The sequence below is a fragment of the Patagioenas fasciata genome, chromosome 5 (genome assembly GCF_037038585.1).
Source record: "Patagioenas fasciata isolate bPatFas1 chromosome 5, bPatFas1.hap1, whole genome shotgun sequence".
Lineage (NCBI taxonomy): Eukaryota > Metazoa > Chordata > Aves > Columbiformes > Columbidae > Patagioenas > Patagioenas fasciata.
The window spans coordinates 53,487,836-53,510,513 of NC_092524.1; the positions used below are offsets into that span (position 1 = coordinate 53,487,836).

The window sequence follows — 22,678 nt, forward strand, 5'->3', positions numbered from 1 at the left end:
GATGACAACCAATAATAGGACAAGGGGTAACGGGTATAAACTGGAACACAGGAGGTTCCACTTAAATTTGAGAAAAAACTTCTTCTCAGTGAGGGTGACAGAGCACTGGAACAGGCTGCCCAGGGGGGTTGTGGTGTCTCCTTCTCTGGAGACATTCAAAACCTGCCTGGACACATTCCTGTGTAACCTCACCTGGTGTTCCTGCTCCGGCAGGGGGACTGGACTGGATGATCTTTCGAGGTCCCTTCCAATCCCTAACATTCTGTGATTCTGTGTGCGATTCTGTGATTTTATACCAGTCAATAACAAGGGTATGTACGACCAGAGTCACTAAAGCTCCACCTAAACATAGGAAATAGTATAAAATACCCTAACAATAGCAGAAAGTTAGGGAACACACCATCACTGAGAAGCTGAGGAAACAGCATTGTAGACTTCCAGGATCAGTCGATGGGCTGAACCTATCTCTTCCCAAAAGGAGGGTAAGATTTGCACATTTGGTTATACTTTGTGTTTCCCCAGGACATTTAAGACTTCAAACTTGTATTTCTAATCACATTAGTAGCATTACATAGTCATGTTAGAATTTGTATATGTATTTGGTACCAATGCATATTTCTTGCAACTAAAACATATTTTTGCAACTAAAGTGTGTTTTTGCAGACTGTATTTTATCAACAGCAATCTAAAAGAACTTGTACATGTTGCTTTAATAAACCTCATTATTTGTGGATCTAGTAATGAGAATGTCTCAATGGATGCACTCAGACTTATAGTTTATATTATACTATTCGTGAATCTGTCCAAGTGCATAAAATGAATGACCACAATGCAACCCTGCAGCATTAGTGAATATGTAATCATGTGAACTCAGCGTAACACTGGACCAGTTGTTGACCATGATTGGACTTGTAGTGCTGACTTGAGGTCATTCGATGTAATTGAGCATCACTCCGGAGTTAAGCTCCGCTGCACCCAGCCACACAGTGAAATAATGAGGACAAGCTGGAATGCGAGCGAGTTTAACTTCTGCTAAATTAACTCTCTTAACGCAACAAGGATATCTCAGATTAATCCAGAACTGTTTGTAAAGTTCCTCAAATGCCCGTTTCCTTTTGTGGTATGATCATCGATATACCAACTGTACCTAAGAAAAATTTGGTTTCTTAAGTAGCGCTTCATGCAAATTCTGAACAGGAAACCCACAGAACAATTTCTGTAACTTCTCATATGCTTCTTCTCCTATGGTCTTTGTGTGGTGAAGTCTGCTTGCTCTTTTCCATTAGCTGCAAGTCTCTAGTGGAAAAGTCAGTCTGCTCAAAAAGACACAATAAATGGTATAATTGTTTTGAAGGTTCATTGATGCCAACTAACATCCCTAGTATGCTCTCATTAAAGCTTTAGTAAAAAAAGTGCTTGGGAGAGCAAGGGTGTCACAAAAGATACAGAGTATTTAACTTTGTATTAGAGCTCCTGGCACTAATTTAAATTGAAGGTGCAGAAGTCCTAACACTCCTGGCATAAATACTTGTAACAGCTATCTGGCCAGGACTGTGACACTTGACCTGGTAATTAACAAGTCACATTACACTTCACAAGAATTCAGAGCAAGGCACCTCAAAAGGGCAAGGCAGAAAAGCAGACTGCAATTCAGAACTAGTGTCCTGGTTTTGGCTGGGACAGTTAATTTTCTTCCTAGTAGCAGGTATAGTACTGTGTTTTGGATTTAGTGTGAGAAGAATATTCACAATCCACTGATGTTTTTGTTGTTGTCAAACAATGATTACACCTTCAGCAAGAATGCTGGAGATGCACAAGAAGCTGGGAGGGGGCACAGCCGGGACAGCCAAGCCAGACAGGCCAAAGGGCTATTCCAGACTGTATGATGTCATGCTCAGTACATAAACTAGGGAAAAATTAGCCAGGGGACTGCTGCTTTGGAACTGGCTGAGTGGCGAGCCATTGCATTGTCCATAATTTGTTTTATATTTTATTATTGCAATTGTTATTATCATTTTCCCTTTCTATCCTATTAAACTGCCCTTAATGCACGAGGTTTACCCTTCCCCCTACCCCCTCCTGATTCTCTCACCCATCCCACTGGAAAGAGGGAGTAAGCCAACAGCTGTGTGCAGTGTTTAACTACCTGCTGGGTTAAACCACAACAACTAGAAATGGCAACAAGAGATAACAGTACTGGAAACAAACTAAATAGGTACTGAACCCTCTTGAAGAATAATGCTAATGTGTTTCTGTGAGATTCCTGCCATCTCTTAGTGTGCGTCTTTATCAGTATCAATATAATAGGAACCGCTTCTGCCACAATAGTATGGCAAATGACCCTTCTGTTTTACAGTTTTACTAATTTCTTAGTTACCAAGGAACAACATTTTAAACAATACATGCTAAACCATCCCTTCTAATAATTTTAATTAATTCAATGTGTATCTGGAAATTGACCAAACCATTATTCATTCAAGTATTCTTGAGGTCATCGAAGAAAAAGTAACTAGTTGAGAAATAAGCAAATTCATACAGTAAAGGCTAGAAAGGATGTATTATGCTACTGCATTGAGGAGTAATACTCAGCCTTAACTAGGGATATGGGCCCATCTAAAGACTTTCACAGATTATTAAATGAAATCATTTTCTTGTCCTTTCAACAAGATATAATCAATTTCTTAACCTCCTCAAATGCTCAAGCAATTGATCATTTCTAGCTATTAACAGATGCCAGTATTTGTACTGTGCTAGAGAAGTCTCACTGTTCATTTGACTAACCCAGGGAAATATGCTGAAGTAAATCTACCTTCTCTAGCTGCTTATACCTCTACACAAATGTTTCCTATCCAAAGTTGTCTTTCTTCCTGTATTAACAAAATATCAAAGCTAACCTGAGGTTGCATTAATTAGATCATCTCTGAGCTCTATCAGTAGTGTAGCAAATAACACCAATTGGGCACAAAAAAAAAAAGCGCAGAATTTCTAGAACACAAAGGACAATATCATTATTGTTACTATTTTGTACAGCTGTAAGAGTATGCCACATTCTGAAAGTCATAACTTAAGTTTTGGCTACAAGCACAAATAGTAAAAGCTCTTCTAGGATAACCACATCAGGGCCCTGAGTTTTTCAACAGGCTCTGCAACCTCTTCCCCCAGTCCAAGGGGTTAAGGAATCTGTGCTCAAGACCAACACTAAAACGATGCAGCTGAGTAACCTGTGTGGAGCCTTGTCAGAGGCCTCCTCCACCTTCAGCTGGGGGGTGAAGGTCAGGCTCCCATTCTTGATCCTTGTGCCAGCTGTGCTGCAGGTATACCTGTACTTGGCTGCGTACTCACTGATCCTGATCCACCAACTTCAAATCCTGACTTGACCTCAAGCATCCCTCCTCATGGCAAGCTTGTCTGATAAGCACTGGCCTGTGGTGTGAGCCTGTCTTACCGCCCCTGGACTTGCTCTGATCTTGTTTGGCAGCTGTGGGACTGCACCACTGGTCAGTGAGCGTTACTGATCCACGCCTGCCTCGCTGTCAGCCTTAGCTCCCAGCCCACGCTAACACGGTCTCCCCATCTTGCTGCTCCCTGGCTAACTAGTCAAGAACCACACCTCCTCTAGAAACAGCCTGTAAGGCTGAGGAACTTGAGCAGCAGAAGAGTTCAGCAGTATCACACAGAGTATCTCTTACATCAGCTATGAGCAAACTGTCTATACGCTTCTGGTTAAGAGAGCGATTAGAGTTCCTTTGGTAAGTTAAATGACAAAACTGGGGCCATAGGATAAATCAAAAGAATACTCATATATTGAAATTTATTTGCAGTGCTGTAGAGGTCACATAGCAGGGCTGCCACTAACAAGCTGACCTGCTGAATGGAATTTGCATTTCAGGAAAATCACCAGTAAAGAATGAAAAGCCTAAATTCCACACAGAACCAGGCCTCCTACCTTCAGTGAACCTTAAAAGTCATACTATCTGGAAGTTATTTTATTGATATTTACTTCAAAAATAAAAATGCACCAAGAAAAAAAAACTGTTTCCATAGAAATCAGATGTGTAACATTCTTCACCATCATCTTAATTGTCCAGAATAACAATAGTTACAGTCTCAATTTAGGAAGGCATGTGAAAATTGACAGAAAAGCCCTTTCAAGGTTCAAGCATATGATGTAAATTTAAAATGAAAAACAAAAATCCTGTTCCAACAAAGTACATGCTAATCTGAGTGGGGTTTTGTTTGGTTTGGGTTTGGTTTTTGTTTGTTGGGTTTTTTATTTGTTTTGTTGTGTTTGGTTTTTTTTGGGGGGGAGGGTGGTGGGGTTTTTTTTAGTTTTAATTATTTGGGGAGCTTTTTAGGTCATAATACCCAGACGTAACAGTGGATAATTAAGCTGTCCACACCAAAAAGAGTACAGCTTCACTCGAGAGATCTCTTAGCTGTAGATTCTTGCTTCTGTAGCTGTATCTTCTATCAGAACAAAACTATGATCTTTGTAGGAGTCAGAGGAGGAAGAACAGAGACAGGGCAAATGTTTACTGGCACACTAGTTATACCACTCTGCATTTAACAAAATCATAATGAAGATTGTAGTACAAAAGTAAAGGTTTAGACTAGACCAAGAAAAGTTGCAATATGGCAGATCAAAAGTCTACTAGTTTGAAATGTCATCCCAAGAAGAATCAATAAAAACAATTAGATGTATAAAGTGATCTGAAGTTAATTAAAAATCCTGTCCTGGTGACTGTTCCTACTTGAAGCCAGGTAAGTCAAAATACCACGTTGGTTACTGTACCACATGCCAGAGCTAGACACGCTCATAATGACTTCTGATTCCCCAACAGACATGGAATCGGGCTACTGAATTTTTCAAGAATGAGATTTGCCGGCCAGCAGCTGCCAGCAGAACAGGCACTTAAAAGGAGGAACAACAACAGCTAAACCTGGTACCGCCAGCCAAGAGACATGTGACCTCTACAGCTGTGGCCCCAAAACATAACTCAATGCAAGGCTAAGCCCTCAACTAATGTTGAATGCAGGTTCAAGAAACCCTTTCCACAGATTTATACAATGGCTATGTTTGTTTTCACAGTGCAATGCAATTGTAGTTCTGCAAGGAATTCTTTAAACCAGCCATGATAATGGATTTGTAAAGCAAATAACTAAGAGAAAACAAGTGTCTCCGTTCTCCAGGAAAAAAAAAAAAAAAAAAAAATCAGAAACAGAACATTATTGTGTGGGAGAAACGCAAGCACGTACCACTGGCAGCCCAGATGAACATTTTGTACTGGGTTCTCAAAATTCCAATTTTTGGAAGACTTGTTCCCTAAACCATAGATGTTGAGAAGAGAGAGGTATCATTAGCAAAAGATAGAAGAACAGTATACAAAGTAAAACCTGAAAAAAAACCTCTTTCTTCAGACAGAGACAAAATTATAAGGTATAAAAGAGTACTGATTTGGGGAAGAATTCTACCAGCTGCCACCACAAACCTTGAAAAATTTATTTTCAAAAAAGAAAATGTAAAGAAAAAAATGCACAGGAGATGCCAAATAAACATTCATATTATCAGAGAGCACCAAATGTAAAAGGTAGAGTAGGATTGGACAATTTTGCTCAAATACAGTCCATCTGGTTCCAAATTCATTTTCGTAGGGCTATGAATCTCTGGTCACGTAAATTTTTCACACCTGGTTGCCCAAGTTTCATTGAAGTTCGGTATTCATAGTAATTCAACAGGTTAAAAAAAAAAATCCATGAGAAAAAAAAGGTTAATGAGGGTGGTATTTGCCCTCAAGAAGTTACTTTTTTTTCCCTTTGGAAAACAGAAACAGAATTTTCTTAAGTTAACCAGCACCATATTATTTTAAGATCTGTTAGAAGATACCCCGTTACTGAACACGCAGATCACTTTCTCCTCAAAAAGTGATTTTTAAGTGGTGTATTACTGTATAATAAGAAAACGGAATTCTCAGGGCAGTCACTGTAAGACTTCATAATCTGTCTTGCAAAAATTCTTAATGTCACTTTAAGATTTTTGGCATGAAAATCTCACAGCATATTTTGTGTCCCAGTCTTCTGCATCACTGCTCCGTGCTGGGAAAGCAGAATCATCTTCGTGATGAACCCTGTAAAAAGGATAACTCCTGGTGTAAGGCACAAACAGTCATCTGATCATTATTGACCTAGTTTTGCAATTAAATGAGTCCAGTTCAGTTAAGTGTCTTTGGAGTGTTTGGTATGCTCTCAACATTAAAGTTCAGGACACCTGAAACATCAACAGAAGTACACCAAATAAAGTTTCATTTCCTTTTCCAAAATAGGGGAATATTGTCTAATTGTCTAGACAGATCCATAACTAATATGTTAACTTCCATGGACTAACCCCACCACTCAGTTTACTCTTACATTTTCCTCTACAGAAATGTAAATCTACTCCTTATAACTGTGCTATGTCTACATTACTGAACAACTGTTTAACTAAAATGCAAGCAGATATAGTAACGGTCACCTGCAGTACGGATTATTTTAACTCATCTTTGCAAGAGAATGCTCAGTGTTCAGGTGATGCCTTATCGAATTTCAATGATCAGACTGTATCACTTTAAATTGGACAATTATAAAGGGTCTTCTAAAGTTAAATACCAGGTCCCTCAAGCGAGATGACAGTTCATACAGCACTAAACAAGAGTAGAGTTGTAGTCACTTCCCTCTGTTGTGAACTTTGGTTGGTGAAAAAGTTATTGCGGTTTTTGCACTGTTGAAATTTTCCATTTTATGTTGGAATACATTCTTAAATACATGTGGTTATGTTATACATAATTTTAATGTGTTTTTCTTGTCTTTTTTTTGCTACTGACTAATTACTTGCTGTTTATTTTATATATAGATTATAGAAAAGATGTTAGACAAAATGCAAATTCAAGTGATTTTCTCATTCCAGTTCAGCACGGGTTGTAAATCAGTGGAGACAAATCACAATGTCAACAACCCATTTGGCCCAGGAACTGCTAATCAACGCACAGTGCTGGTTCAAGAAGTTTCATAAAGGAGACCCCAGCCTGGAAGATAAGGAGTGTAGTGGCTGGCCAGCGGAATTTGACAACGACCAGTGGAGAGCAATCATCAAAGCTGATCTTCTTATGACTACACGAGGAATTGCCAAAGAAGCCAATGTCAACCATTCCACAGTCATTTGGCACTGGAAGCAAATTGGAAAGGTGAAAAATCTCATTAATTTGGTGCCTCCTGAGCTGACCAAAAATTTAAAAAAAAAAAAAAAAATGTTTTGAAGTGTCATTCTAAACAGCAACAATGAACAATTTCTTGATTGGATGGTGACGTCCGATGAAAGTTGGGTTTTAAACAACTGGTGATGACCAGCCAAGTGGTTGGACAGAGAAGAACCTCCAAAGCACCTCCCAAAGCCAAACCTGCACCAAAAATAACTGTCATGGTCACTGTTTGGTGGTCTGCTGTCAGCCTGATCCACTAGAGCTTTCTGAATCCCAGCGAAACCAATTCACCTGAGAAGTCTGCTCAGCAAATCGATGAGATGCAACAAAAACTGCAACACCTGCAGTTGACACTGGTCAACAGAATGGGCCCAACTCTTCTCCACAACAACGCCAGACTGCACTTCAGAAGTTGAAGAAATCAGGATATGAAGTTTTGCCTAATTCACCATATTCACCTGACCTCTTGCCAACCAACTACCTCTTCTTCAAGCATCTTGACAACTTTTTGCATAGAAATGCTTCCACAACCAGCAGGATGCAGAAAATGCTTTCAAAGTTTTTGTTGAAACCCAAAGCACAGATTTTCATGCTACAGGAATCAACCAACTTCTTTTTCTTTGGCAAAAATGTGTTGATTGTAACTGTTCCTATTTTGATTAATAAAGATGTGTTTGAGCCTAGTTATAATGATTTAAAATTGGTGTAAAAGTAATTGCGGTTTCGGACCACAAATCTAACACCTTTAAACTGCTCTAAGAAAGTCTACGAAACATTTCCTACCTCACCTACCAAAATTCACAGTGGACTAACCACCTTTTGATCATTTTTCCTTTCATGAAATTTCCTTTGAAATCTAAAGTTTTCTTTCCAGAACAAAATGTTCACTCAACCAGCTAACAAACGAAAGCAAACAACAATTCAACAGTGTAAAGCATCTGACAGTTATAACTAAATTTGCAACTCTGATCAAGAGATTTTTCAGATGGGAAAACAATCATGTAGCTGAACTACTCATTCTACACATCAGACAGAAGTAAACAGATATCCATCCAACTGACTTAGATTACAATTCAATCATCCCTCATACAGAATATTAACTCCTATATGATTCATTACTAAGGCATTTGCATGCTCCCAGATATATCGTTTGAAGACTGACAATGTTCAGTACTTACTACATTTTTTTTTAAACTTCATTAAGCAAACACAAAAACTTCTAAACAAACTTAAGCTAATGCAGAAGATATGTACCAATACAGAAGAATTCAGTATTTCATTATACTCCGGTACAAAGTGTACTTTGTGGGATTCAATTAAAAAGAAAAACGTTAATTGTCATGCATGGTCCAACAGAATAGATTACTGCTATAATAATTTAATGAATGCGTTTACATTATTTTTTCTAGGACGCATAGAACTCCGTATACACTAAAGCATGATATTTAATAATTACAGAACCAAAAGAAATGTGAGAAAAAATATTTTAAAAAATTAAGTCACATTTTAAAAATAGACATTAAAATGAAGACCAGGTGTGATGAGTACATTAAACTGATATTAATCAAATTAAAACAATTTCAGCATACAAGTAGAGTCATTAATGAGATTATAAGATGCCTAAGCCAGAAATCCAGGAGACACTATACAAGAAAAAAGATGGCAAAAAAAATACCAAGTTATGGGGTTCATTTTTTTTACATGTAAATGAAATGCAGTGAACAAAAATGCTGTAGAAAGTTCAATACAAAGTCTGTCTGTCCTATCAATTCCCCACACCCGGCTAATAATTTTTATTAATGTAATGTGCAAATATATTCTGCATCCCAGTTAGACAGGAACTCAACTGAGATGCATGAAAGCAGAAGCCTACAATGTGTATTCTTTTACTCTGATTTTCTTCACAATTCAGTTTAGAGTTAAAAATTGGAAAGACAAGTCTTATATTCATCACATGGCTAAGAATGCACGTGCCATAAAACTTAATATTAAAAAGGTACTATTCTTTTCAATCTCTTAATCTCTTACCTAATCCCATTCTATGGTTAGACTAGCCAAACTGTAGGTCTTCTGATGTTCAAATTCTATTTAATATCTCATGAAGTCATTTCATACTGATCCACTTTTTATTCAACTACTTTATTCCAGTCAGGTTATTTCCTCTTTTTTATCCAAGTACAAGCACATAGACTCATTTTATAGATAAAACCAGGGCAATACCAGAGTGCCATTTCACTTGTACAAAACAAATTTCAGTTTTTAGTGAAACAGTAGTATAAAACACTTTAGAGCTCTTAAAAGCACACTGCTTTCAGCTTGGATTTGTAATTCTTGCATGTTACAAGCACTTTCACACAGTAACTGTAAAACAAAGGGATACTTGACAATGCTCTCTTCACACTCGTGCTTCTGTAGCTGCATGGCAGAAATCAATAGGTTTCTGTTTTCCTAGAAGTCACATGCATTTGCTTCCTTTCACTCACAGTGCTTAGGAAAAAACAGTTTCCCAGCTCTTTGGTGTTGAATAGTCAATTAATCCGCTATTGTTATTATAGTCAAGAAATATTACACTTTTTATTCTAGAACAGCTTCTAATAGATTCTATACTTGTTCAGGTACCTGGAAATATAAAAGTAGTGATATTGAAAACATTGAACTATGGTATTTTCTTAGCAAGTATCCCTAACTACCATACCATCTGAAATTCATAAATACATAGGAAAGTATGCTCTCTGATGAGAATTCTGAACAGTTCATGCTTCTTATTGCTGATAATTTTTTAACATTCTTTAATACATCTTGTTTCACCAGATACAATCCAAAGAGGGGGCATTACTAGAATAAATTCCACTTCCATAAGTATAGTTTCTCAGTGGCAAAGTTCTTGCAAGAAGCATGGTGGACCAGGGAAGAAGTGTGAAGAAAGGGAAAGAAAGGAAACTATACTGCTCTGATTGAATTCCAAACACTACGCTCTTTTATCTGACTTTTATGGTTTTGTAATTTTATTTAAAAGTGTTACGCAATGAGCATGAAAACAGATACAAAGCTATGCAGTTATACAGGCAAATTTTACCCCTTGTAAGTACCTTGCTTCAGAAGCATAAGTTAAGTATTTTTTGTAATGTAAATTATAAGTGTTCTAGTAGTACCTGAATTGTCTACAGAAGACACAATACAATTTCTAGATGTAAATGGGTCATTCTAATCATGTTTAGGTTCAGTCATCAAATTACAATAGCACACGTGAAAACGGTAGTCAAGTGCAGATGATTTCTTAGATTTTGAAAGCAAACAATGCAATTGCAATTACTTTTTGCCTTAAAAGAAACACTAGAAATGTCGAGTTTTTTGACAGGGAAGACAAATATAAAATATGAAGGCAAATAAGAAAAAAATATGGTTAAATGAAGAGGTTTTTGAGGTATATACTGAAAACAGAATGGAATAGAGTCAGAGAAAGAGGAATCCAACTCAGTGTGGGAAAAGCAGACAGGTGTCTGTTGATGCTTATCCAAATCCTCCCCTTTCCTTGCACTGCTTGTAAATGACATCCCAAAGGTGAGCACAGATGACAAATAAGTACATTTCCTAAAACCATCTATTTTGAGAGTTAGAGAAGGTCCTGATTCATTAAGACATTGTTATTACAGGGAAGATTTTGGCTTCCTTCAACTTTGGCTCAAAGGCTGGAGGACTGTTCCTGTTCCCTCCCATGGGTGCAGTAACACCATTCCCTTTACTGCACTTTGCCTTGTGTGCCCAGCACAGTTTCTCTCACAACTCTGAGCACATTCTGCTCTCCCTACCCACACCTTGTACTATCGTTCTTTCCCGCTGAAAACTGCATTTCTTCTGTACTTCCTCTCCTGCACTGGTCTGGAAATCTGCTGCTAATCCCTTGTCGTGTCAGTTGAACCTCCTCTTGGTTTCAAGTTATAATTTAAAAGGAATATACTTACATTATCAATACTATTTCCCTGCTTCAGAAAGTAACATTTTATCTCTCTTAAAATGGTACCTTCCAAATCCTACTAGACTCCATTTGAAATGCAAATAATTCTCAAGGAAACTACTAGTTATCTATTTTTAGAAAACCCCTCTGTTGCCTCTAACAAAGACTTTTTCATCTGTAGTCCCAGATTTCAATACCTCTGATACTTAAAGTGAAAGTCAGAAGATAGTAATTTTTAAATTCTCTCAGAAGTAAAATACTGCGCAATTTTGACTCTCTGAAATCTAAAAAGCATATTTGGACATAAAACTGTACCTTACAAATAATTAACAACTAACGTCAACAGTCAAAGATAACTATGTTAGGTACTATGCACATATTTAATATGAGATAAGCTTTTATCCTAAAAGCTTGCAATTAAGCCTATCAAAAGTGACACAAAGAGACGAGAAAGAGACAAGATAATAATACATTAATTATTATTAGCATAAAAAGAGTCATAGCATACCATTTGCCTAGTCACTGCAAAGTATTAGCACAGTCAAGTGTCTTTAAAAAGGCACCTGAAAATGATAACCTAAGTGACTTAGGTGGATCTCTCCTTTTTCACATAAAGGGCAGCAGAAGGGAGCATGAAGGAATTTCAGGGAAAATTAGAACAGACAGAAGTGTCTGACAACACTGCTAGGCCAAAGACCAATGAACTGAAAGCTCAAAACTCAGTAAAACACACTGCCAGATTTTGTTCTATGAAGCAAGAGTCTAGAAGGCAGTTTTCCACTCTCAAATGTGTTTATGATTTCAGTGAGACAGCATCTGACTTTGTGATCTTGCTGGATTCTGTGTACACTTGCTGGAGATTCAAATACTCACCTCATCAGTGAGAAACTCCTTACTAAGACCGAAGTCTGTCAGCACCACGTGGCCATCAGAATCAAGGAGAATATTCTCAAGTTTTATATCGCGATATATAATCCCCAACTGCAAACAAAACACAAGAAAAAGCATTTTCAAAACAGTATAACCACATCAAGGAGATATTGTTGAATGCATTTAAACAAGAAGCAAGCAAAACTCCCATTATTAAGGTAAACCTGACACCTGAAAGTTGCACCTCAAAAGGACGATTTTAAAATACCTTTGAAGAAATAACTTTGAGACAAAAATTATCAGAATTTACACTGTGCATTAACGTCTTAAAATTTAAAGGTCATACTGTATCATTTGAATTTAAAAATCACTGTATACTTGCTGTTGAGTGCAAAACTTAGTTCAGCTATCATTAAGAATGAAAATGGATGCTTCTGTCAAGTGTTCCAGACCATACATTCATACTTCGTAATAGCCTACAAATCTACTTACTACCTCTCAGAACACTTTTCATGTCTACATCATGGAGTCCAACTCCTGTCCCTGCACATGACAACCGCACAGTTCACCCCATGTGTCTGAGGGTGTTGTCCAGTCTCTTCTTGAACACTGTCAGGCTTGGGGCTGTGACACCTCCCTGGGGAGCCTGTTCCAGGGCTCCACCACCCTCTGGGTGAAGAACCTTTTCCTAATGTCCAACCTGAACCTCCCCTGGCACATCTTCCTGCCATTGCCTCAGGTTCTATCACTGGTCACCAGAGAGAAGAGATCAGTGCCTGCCCCTCCTCCTCTCCTTGTGAAGAATCTGTAAGGTCACACGTGTCAAAATTTCAGAACTCTGTTTAATTGCATCAGAGCTGAGACAACTGAACAGTTGTGGAATATTAACACCATTTATGTCGACTACAAATTAGTTTTGCTGACATACTCCACTTCATATGGATTAGTAAAAGCTAACAATCATTTATCAATAACACTCTTCATTGTGTAGACAAATACTTGTATCCTTAATCTGGTGCACATGAATAGACATTACATTGGGAAGTATTTCTAGTTATAGAACTAGTGTCCCACTGCTAGATAAAGTTATTTTGAATTTAAGACAATCTAAAAAACAAACAAACAAACATAACAGACACCAGTTCTCCTTACTAATTTCGTATTATGTGAAAAGAATATAGTTGTAGTTCCAAGTAAATTGGCACTAGGATAAAGTTACTTTACCTTGTGGAGATGTTCAAGTGCCAAAACAATTTCTCCAATGTAAACTTGCACCTCATTTTCTGAGAATCTCTCTCTGTGTGAAAGATGAGTAAACAATTCTCCTCCATTTATATAGTCTAAAAAGTAGAACAAAGAAACTTATAATTTCACTTTCTGACAATTTTCTTATCGGAATATTAATAGGTACTTAAAGTTATTTAATAAGATATTCTGGGATCAGATGCTTTTACTTTGTTTAATTCAGTAATATCTCATGTTCTACAATGCTCAATTTCCTTCTTAGAGTAGTGACAGAAGAACACAAGCAACTTTTAAATAAGTACCATTAAATAAGTAGCAAAACCATAAAATAAGCCTCTAATATCTGTAATTTATAAAGATTAATATTTTTTGCAAAAACCAGTCTTTTAGTTACTTAGGAATATTAAAAGAATAGAGTGCAAATGGTATCTACAAACAGAATAGTTGTACAGTCTTATGAAAAACTTAGGAGCAACAAGGCAGACTGATACAGAGAAAGGCAATTCAGAAAACAGGTATTAGGTGAAATAATCAGCTACAGCAATTAAAAGTTTTACCCTTTGTAAGGGGAACTTTGATGGCAAAACATACTTGAGGAGATTTGTTAGATTATTTCCACATACATTCCCTCATGGTAACCACACTTTCATTCTTTGCAGGCTATGACAAAAGGGTTTTACCACAGAGGATGAAAAAAAGTAATGATTACAACAGAGCTCCACTGCAACACAAACAATGCAGAGGTAGAGCTGTTTATGCCACAGGACACATTAAAGCCATTCATTTGCAACCCCACAGCCCTCACATTGTATTTGAGGTCTACATATACAGAGTAGGGAACACACCACACAATCTCTTACTCAGCACTTTCCTGAATATGGTTGCTATAGATTCCTTGGTATAATACATAAATCCACTTAAAAGGTTCACTCCTATCACAGGTAAGTTAATACTCTGAAGGAGAATGCATATATAGAAATTATAGACATTCTGAACTCTTTTCTCCAGTTCTCTGTTTGGGAAGCAATATTAGCGGAATCAAACCACGTGAGGAAGATTATTATAATTTTTTTCATATGCTTACTGATCTAGATAAAGTATAAATGACCTGCATTTTACAATTGCTTTCTTCTTCAAAAAAAACTTTGTCCTTTTAATCATGGATAAAACAAAGAGAAGTAAATTTTTTACAGTATTTCTAATCAGAACAGCTAACTTAGTACGAGCTAAGAACTGAATTCCCAGACACTGTGACAGATACAAACCAAAGCTGCCAGAGAAGTGGCAAAACAAGCCTAATTCTACACAGGTTATAACACTAACCACAGCTGTATTAAACATTGCACTGAGGCTCCAATTCCAAAACCTCTTGAAACCAAAATGACGTGTTGCTCATATACTAAATACAGGTAGGTACAAAAACCAGAGACTGGTTTCCCCAAAAATTCAGAAGACTCTGAAACAAATACACTCCAAAACTAAATCAGCGATTTACAGATTTATATAATGAGTGAAAAACACTTGCAGCAAAGAGTTATTTTTTTGTCAGGGAGCATGTGAAGCCCAGTTGAAGAAAATCATTCTGGCCTCAACTGATATTTTGAGAATAGATGCATGTAGACTTTGTGGGGAAGTAAAAAACAGAACAAAATGCCTTGAATTACACATCAGCTTTGAATTTCTTGCTTTAAACGTCATCTTAACATCGTATTACCGTGAGCATGTGCCCAGACTGCACTATCCACTATGTAATATCCTTCAGAACTACTGGGCTCCCTTCCCCTTGGATTCTTATAAGAATATAATGTCAAGCTTTTATTTTTCCCTTCATCTAGGAGGTTTTTCTGCCCTTCTGATTATTCTTGTCACCTAAGTTTTCCATTGCTGTGTATTTATTTCTAGGTAACTACATCTATCTCAGGTGTGAGGGTTTTTGGTGGTTTTGTTTGTTTGTTTGTTCTTTGTTTTTTGGTGGTTTTTTTTTTTTTTTTTTGGTTGGTTTGCTGTTTTGTTTGGTTTGTTTATTTTTGTGCATGTGTGTTTCGGGGTTTTTTTTTAGTGGGGTTTTTTGGTTTTTGTTGTGGTAGTTTTTTGTTTGTTTTAACTAGTTCTAATGTGATCTCGAATGTATTCTATCAAAAATATCTTACAATTGTATTAAGATTCTCAACTTCCATTTTCAAAAGGAACCTAGTGAACACTCAATTTAAGCTTGAGCTCCTCAGATACCCGTTTTACCTCAATGTAGTATATGAAACTAATGTTTGTGCATCAAACACCTACCTAAGCATTAACAGCCAGTGATATAGATTCGTATAATATTAATAAATATTTATTAATTTAATCTCTAAATCAGCCTGCTAATAAAGGTTCAATAAATGGAAGTTACGAGCTAAAAGGAATTGCAAAACTTGTACTTCAACTAAAGGCTCATTTACTTCTTCAAATAATTCACTACGAAAACGTATTCTGCATCCAAGCATTAACGTGATCATTCATTTTCCTGTTCTTTTATAACACTCTAAGTAGTCTCTACAAATTGCTTGTATTTTTGTTACAGATACATCTTAAATACCAAACAGAAATTTGCTGCTGATCTGAAAAGTAAAAATATTTCTAATTTTAGAGTGGTACCAAGCCTTATGAACAAGCTCTACTTTCAGCACAAAATTGTATCATTTTGGATTGCCTCTTCATATCCAAAGACTGAAACATACAAGTATCTCAATACTCAAACAGTTTCATAACAACAAGTTTTGGGAGGAAATGTTTCATGAAGCACTGAGGCCTAGAGTTGATTTTCACACCCTTTTGCAGCTCATGAAGTAAACGTTCCTCGTTATCAGGAAAAATCCTTCGTCTCTCAGAGAAAGACAGAACTCTTCAAAGGCAATTAAACTGGGGAATAAAGCAAAAGGAATATAACTCCTTAATCTCAGCGTCTTTGCCCAAAACGTTACTGTCCTGAAAAAGCATGGTGGTAAGGAGTAGAGAGACACGTGCATATGGAAGTTATATCCAAGCTCAAAACCATAAGAAAGTTCCTGATCTATCTTCTGCCCACCTTGCAAATGCTACACAAAGAGATGTGGTTCTTCACATCAAAATGGAAAGCAAAAGGGCAAGGACAAAAGTGGAATTAATAATGTTCTAATAAGGCTCGCTACACAACAGTATTATCAAGTGTCTCTTGTAAATAGGAGATTTACAAAAGTTACTATGATACTTCATTTTGATAAGTTCTCTCAATGCATAAAACAAGAAACTATCCACAATACAAGTATTTTCACCAGCATTTTACAGCCACAAGCCATACCAACAACTTGTAGATTCAGTGCTGTGAGGAATTTGGCCAAAATTAAATAAAAGCACAATCATCTTTAACTGGCATCACCCACATTATGAGCGCATTTGTTCAGGAAAGAGACCTGCAGCATTTCGGTGATAAAACACCGTACTAACTAGTCAGCACAGTGACAGGTAGTCCTGTCCTCTCAGATAGATGACAACCTTTCGAAAACACCCATCACACTGAAGACAATATACAATGTGTTCTTAAGAATGAAATGTGCAGTATGTTTGAACTAGAAGGGTCTCTGCTGCTTAAGTAGTTCCTTACTTCTTTTTTTTCTTTCCTGCCAACTAACACCAGTAATGAAGTCATGTTTGATGATTCCACCTTAGCAACAACCTCTGTGCCGCAAACAAAAGAGCAGTATGCAGAGAATATAAACTGAATCACTTTAATGCCCATATTCATACAGTTCAAGAACTTTTTCATTCATTGTAGTATGCAGTATATAACACATAATAATATAGTGGTTATATATAATGGTTATATAATAATGGTTAAAAAAGTGAAAATCAAAATTTCATCCTCTAAGTAAGTTCAAGAAAATATTTCTCTGATTTAGGTACTTATGGTCATGTAAGTCACTGACACTTTGTCATGTCTTCTGCCCCAAGTCAGAATAGAATACTGAAGTTCAAACAGGAAAACCACAAACACACTGTTGAAGATGAACAGAATTTTACTTCCTATAGTCTCTCATGCAATCTCCAAACAAACAGTACTTATGACCACATGAAAAAACACCCTACAAAACACTAAGGAGATGAAAAGGAAGATATGTTTGGTTTGTTGTGTTGGTTTTTTTTTTTTCCCCACTAACATAACACTTGAATCCTGAAAACTACTCACCTAAAATGAGATGAAGCTTTGTATCCGTCTGGAAGGCATAATGTAACGTGACCAAAAACGGTGATTGCCTAATGTGCTCCAACACTTGTCGTTCTGTCCTTGTGTGCTCAGTAGTTTTGGCTTTTTGAACTATTGTTGCTTTCTTCAGTACTTTCATGGCATACAGCTTTCCAGCATCATGGCCGCTTACCTTCCTTACTAGGAACACTTTTCCATAGGCTTAAAAGAGAAAAAGTGGGGAGAAAAAAAAAAACCTACGGTCACTTACTTGTACGACAGGTCTGGATTAAATAATTATTTTCATTTACTCATTGTTATAGCAAACAGTAATTATCCAGTACAAAAATCTTCCAGAACGTCTTTTTTTTGTTTCAGTCTGTCCGTTTCTGAGCAAAATTTCAACGAAATGAGCTTCGGGACTGAACACAGCCAGAGTGGGAAAACCAAACAGAGTTTCAGCATTTAAAAACAATTTTCAAGACTTATGATTTCTTCCTTTTAATAACCAAAACTCCCATACCTAGAATTTAGCAAGGGTTTGGAATACAAGAGAGGCTATTATTTTGTCCTCAAAACAGTCGACCCATATCTGCACAACTACTGTGCTTTCATTACTAGTTTTATAGCACTGAAGTTCCAAAAAACAAGAGAAAAGCTAATGAATTCTTCCCATCAGTATTTAGTACATAAGAACTTTCTAAGGCTCCCATACTGGATTTGAATGAGAATAAGCTAGATGAATTATCTCAAAAAGAAAAGTTATCTGAACATAAACACTAAAAGAAATAGTCAGCAGGACCAAAAAGTAGTCTTTCCAGAGTCTTAAATTACTGACTTTAGGTGTTCTGTTTACGTATTTGGTTAAAAATACACTCAATACTGGACTAATAAGTGGTGAATGTCAACTTTTTTCCCCCCTTCCTTAAATAAAAAGGGCTTCTGGGAATTGTACACAAGTAAATTTGATACCTTTACTAGGCAAACCTGCAGAAATAATTAAGGTTAGAATCATGCAAATGGGACACTATGTGACCAGAATGAGAGTCACTTTTGTAGATGGTAGTAATTATTCTACTAATAATAACTCAAAGGAATCAGGAGGAAGGAACAATGATATGATTGACTTATTTAGATTTCCAAGGTACTTAACAAGTTCCCTTACAAAAGGGTCTTAAAACCACTAAATCGTGAATGCAAAGAGAGGGCTCCTCTTATGAATCAAGAACTATATTAGTACATAAAACACAAAAAGGTTAAAGATAAACATTCAGCTTTTTTAGTGAAAGGAGGTCACCACAACAATTCATCCTGTCTGTTTCAGTCATACACGAACAGTGAGGAAAGTGATTTTCTTGATTTAGTAAATTATCCACTCAACAGAAATCAACTGCTGAAAACTGTACCACAGCATCAATATGTTAAGTAGCTGAAAAATAAAATGGCAGATAAAATTCCGAATAAGTAAATGAGTAATCCACATGAAGTATAATAACTAATTGCGCATGGTGCTATAACTTAGGGAAAAAAAATACCTGGAGTTACCACAGACAATTCTATGAGAAAACATCAATGGTAATCAAAAAAAAGCAAATCTAATGTTAGAACTTCAAGGGAAGCACTGAAGGGCAAAAACGACACAAACATATTGTCCCTCAGACCTTCAACACAAAACCAGAAATCCCTTATGCTGTGGTATGAACTCTTTGCCTGCTCCTATCTTGAGTGATGTACGCTATATCAGTTTCTCCTCTCTTCTGTCCCCAGCTCCCTTCCCCCATAAAAAAAAACATAAGAGAACCTTAAAAAAATACAGAAAAGGATAAAATAATTCTTCTAATTATAAAGGAAACTAAACACACTTATACTTTTTATTTAGCCTGAAAGAGTAGAGTACTTTAAAATGTGCTAGACAGTCAAAAATTTTTTTTAAAAAAAAGTATGAAGGTAAGTAAAGAACAATTTTTCATTATATCTAGAAATAAAATAACTAAGGTAATGAAATCATTAGGCATTAAGATTAAGAACTGCCGAAAACACACAAACAAGGGGTTAAGCTGTAGAACTACTGTTACATTATGCTGCAGAAGTCAAAAATGTAGATGAGTTTAAAAAGATAGAAATCCGTGTGGGAGAGGAGGGCATAGGCAAGTGCTGCTAAACACAGAAGAGAATCTGTGGCTCAGGCAGACCCCAAACTGCCGGCTGCCACACGGTCACTGAGGAAAACACCAACATGTGCCTCCCCATCTTATTGTGGGGTCTCCTTAAGCCATCACAAGAGTCAGAACACTGAACCAGCTGGGTGTTTTGTCCAAACCCTATAATTATCTTCACATAACTTTCTCAAGGAGAAACTGTAAATACATTAGACAGGTTATACTGTCCTGATGCAAGACACTCAAATTTAGTTGGTCTTCAAAAATGCTATAGCATACACTGCTCCAGGTAACTATGCGTAACTCCAGAATTTTCCTGGTTTGTTTTGTTTTTTACAGACAGGTAATCATTTTCAATTATCAACTGACATGGGTTTCTTTTTCCTACAGCTGAATTTTGCTTCATTCAGTATACAAAAGTGATACTGTTCATTTAACTAACAATTCTTTTAAGAAGTTCTTTACTTGACTCATCACACACTAAGGAATCATGCTTGCCTTCTTTATAGAACCCATTATTCTCAAGAAAAGCTTTCATAAAATAAGTTTTCACAACGTATCTGTCAAGAATAGCAAATAGAGTCAGAATAGGTTACCATAAACATACCTTTCTATTTTGGGAGACAAATGTGAGATACCCAGAGACAATTTTTTTCAAGATGTTCAGTATTATATCACATTCCCCAACTTCAGTTATGAGATCTCAAGTATATTTAAGTTTGACTCAATAGTCACCAGCAGGTCATCAAGAAATGGATAACCATAGATGTAAAAAGATTACCTTAGTAAAACAGGCATGGGCCATAAATCCTGTCACGATGTACAGACATAAGTGATCTAACTCAAGACTGTATAGACCATAATATGTGACCACAGTAATACTGTTAGGCATATGCACAATGTTAATGCTATTAATCTATTTTTCCAATCTCGAATGTTAAATTATTTTTAGCATCTGAAAAACAGGCCCTTACTACAGAGCACTGGTTTAAAATCGCTGCTTCAAAAAGTATTATTTATTGATACATCTTTTTAAGGAGTTACTTCTCAAAAAAGTAGGTAACACTTCCGCATTCTACTAACACACAACAAAACCAGCATGGAGAACGGCCTTAGCTGGCATTTTTCAACTGCTTAAGGGAGCAGCCCTAGTTTTTACCAGTTTTCAACTGGAGCTTGGCACTGAACTTCCTTGTGCCTCTCTGCAAAGCCCAGTCTAGAGCACGAAACGGGGGTTTCCTTAGGTAACCAGGAAACAGTTTTATCAGAAATGTTGGAAAACATTAAGTGAAGCTAAATTCAACAAAAGCCCCTAGATCTTAACACTTGGCTACCTGTATCTTTAAAAATGCTTTATAAAAGCATACAACAATGCACCTTAAGTGGTGGAATGTTAGCAGTATATTAACAGCACCTACTACAGCTTTACATGAAACATAGGAGAAAATTATCGGTAAGTGTAATAGCTGTAAGGAAATCTTTAGACACTATAGCAGTGTTATAATAGAAGAATTTGCAACATAGAGCTTTACCATGGTACAAATTGTTTCTTCAGAAATCTGAAAAGACTGACAGAATGATGAGGATTCTCAGCAGTTTTCATGAGAATAAATCTTAAGTAGCACTATTTTAATCAAATGACTCATGATATACTCAACACCAGAGTCCCTGATATCACAAGAAATCTACTTAAAAGACAACACTGCAAAAGTAATTCATTTGAGTGGCGGCAAGGAGAAGAAGGCATGTAAGCTAACTGCAAGAATACCCTGACCTGATAATCTTATTTCAGAAAAGCTTTTTTGAATTTCTCAGAAAGTCACTTTTTAATGTTTATTCTCAAAATCTAATGCTATCTCAACTATTTCCAAGGCAGAAATAATTAGCTAACAATATATCCCCCAAAAAGAAACACACACAGTCACTCAATACCCCCAAAATGCATTAAAAATATTTTGAATGATGGAAGAACTAAAAGACTACATAGTCCATGCTAGATATATATATACACATATACATAAACTAGGTCAGACTGAGTTCGCAGTTTAATAAGAGAAATAAAAATCTGAACTAAATAAAAAAGCAATTATCAAATACAGATTGATATGGATATCAGGCCTGTAAGATGAATAAGAGACTTCATACCAGCAATTTATACTAAATTCCCACTTCATTTGTGAGGCAGAATAGTATAATTGCTGGTTAAACTTTCCTTTCACCACTGCCTTTTTCATGAATACACACTCATAGTAATACACACCATCGTTAAGTAACAATTCAGCAAGTCATTAGAATACTCCAAAGTACACACTTGCTGAAAGACAATTAATTAAAACTAAAGTATTCTTTGCTTTTTTTTTTTTGTCTTTTCTGTATAAATGCAAGCACATTAAGTCATTGCATCATGTCAGCCAACTTACAGAGAAAAAGGCAAGCAATTGTTATTATCACACAAAGAATGGTTTATGCAGACTTCTAAATCCATCAAAACTTGACATTTGTATACAGATGGTTTTAAAGCAATGCTTTCAAGTGTTAACATCAGCTACAGGTCTTAAATTACTTTTCTACTATTAGTATAAGAATAATGAGACAACAATAGGAAAAGGCTCAAAGGCAACCAATATTTAATGATATAAATAATTTTTACTGTATTCTCGCATGATATATGCCTAATGACCTCTTTCCTCTGCATTTTTTATTGTTAAAATAATCTTTAGATTTAATCTTCCTAAAGAATTTAGAGGCAGAACTCTCACTGTGCAGATCTCTGTTCATATGAATTAAAGTTTGGGATGCAGCAATGTCAGAAAGGCATATAGCTCTGGCAGCTAAAAACGGGAAAAAAAGCAGTCAAGCAAAAATCTTAACAAAGATCAAATGCTAGTATTTTGAACAAGTATTTTAATTGTCCACCTATGAAAATGAGACATTCTTGGTCATCTTCACTTAAATATTAGATAGGCAAGAATCTTCAATGCACCTTTTTCAACATTATTATTTCCCCGCAAACAAGAAC

At 36.3% G+C, this 22,678-nt stretch overlaps 1 protein-coding gene across 7 annotated transcripts in view; it reads right to left on the reverse strand.

Annotated features, from left to right (window-relative positions):
• The window catches only part of RPS6KA5 (ribosomal protein S6 kinase A5), an 82,694-nt gene that overhangs the window by 42,635 nt on the left and 17,381 nt on the right, over nucleotides 1–22,678 (reverse strand). For 5 of the 7 annotated variants that reach the window (XM_065838258.2, XM_065838257.2, XM_065838260.2 and 2 more), the window contains 3 exons: nucleotides 17,504–17,722; nucleotides 13,282–13,397; nucleotides 12,061–12,168 (listed from right to left, as the gene is read on the reverse strand). In XM_065838258.2, coding sequence (XP_065694330.1) covers nucleotides 12,061–12,168; nucleotides 13,282–13,397; nucleotides 17,504–17,722 — 443 coding nt within the window. Of the gene's footprint in view, nucleotides 1–5,256; nucleotides 5,370–12,060; nucleotides 12,169–13,281; nucleotides 13,398–17,503; nucleotides 17,723–22,678 lie in introns of those variants that run through there. The other 2 variants (XM_071809558.1, XM_071809557.1) reach the window with 1 other exon arrangement.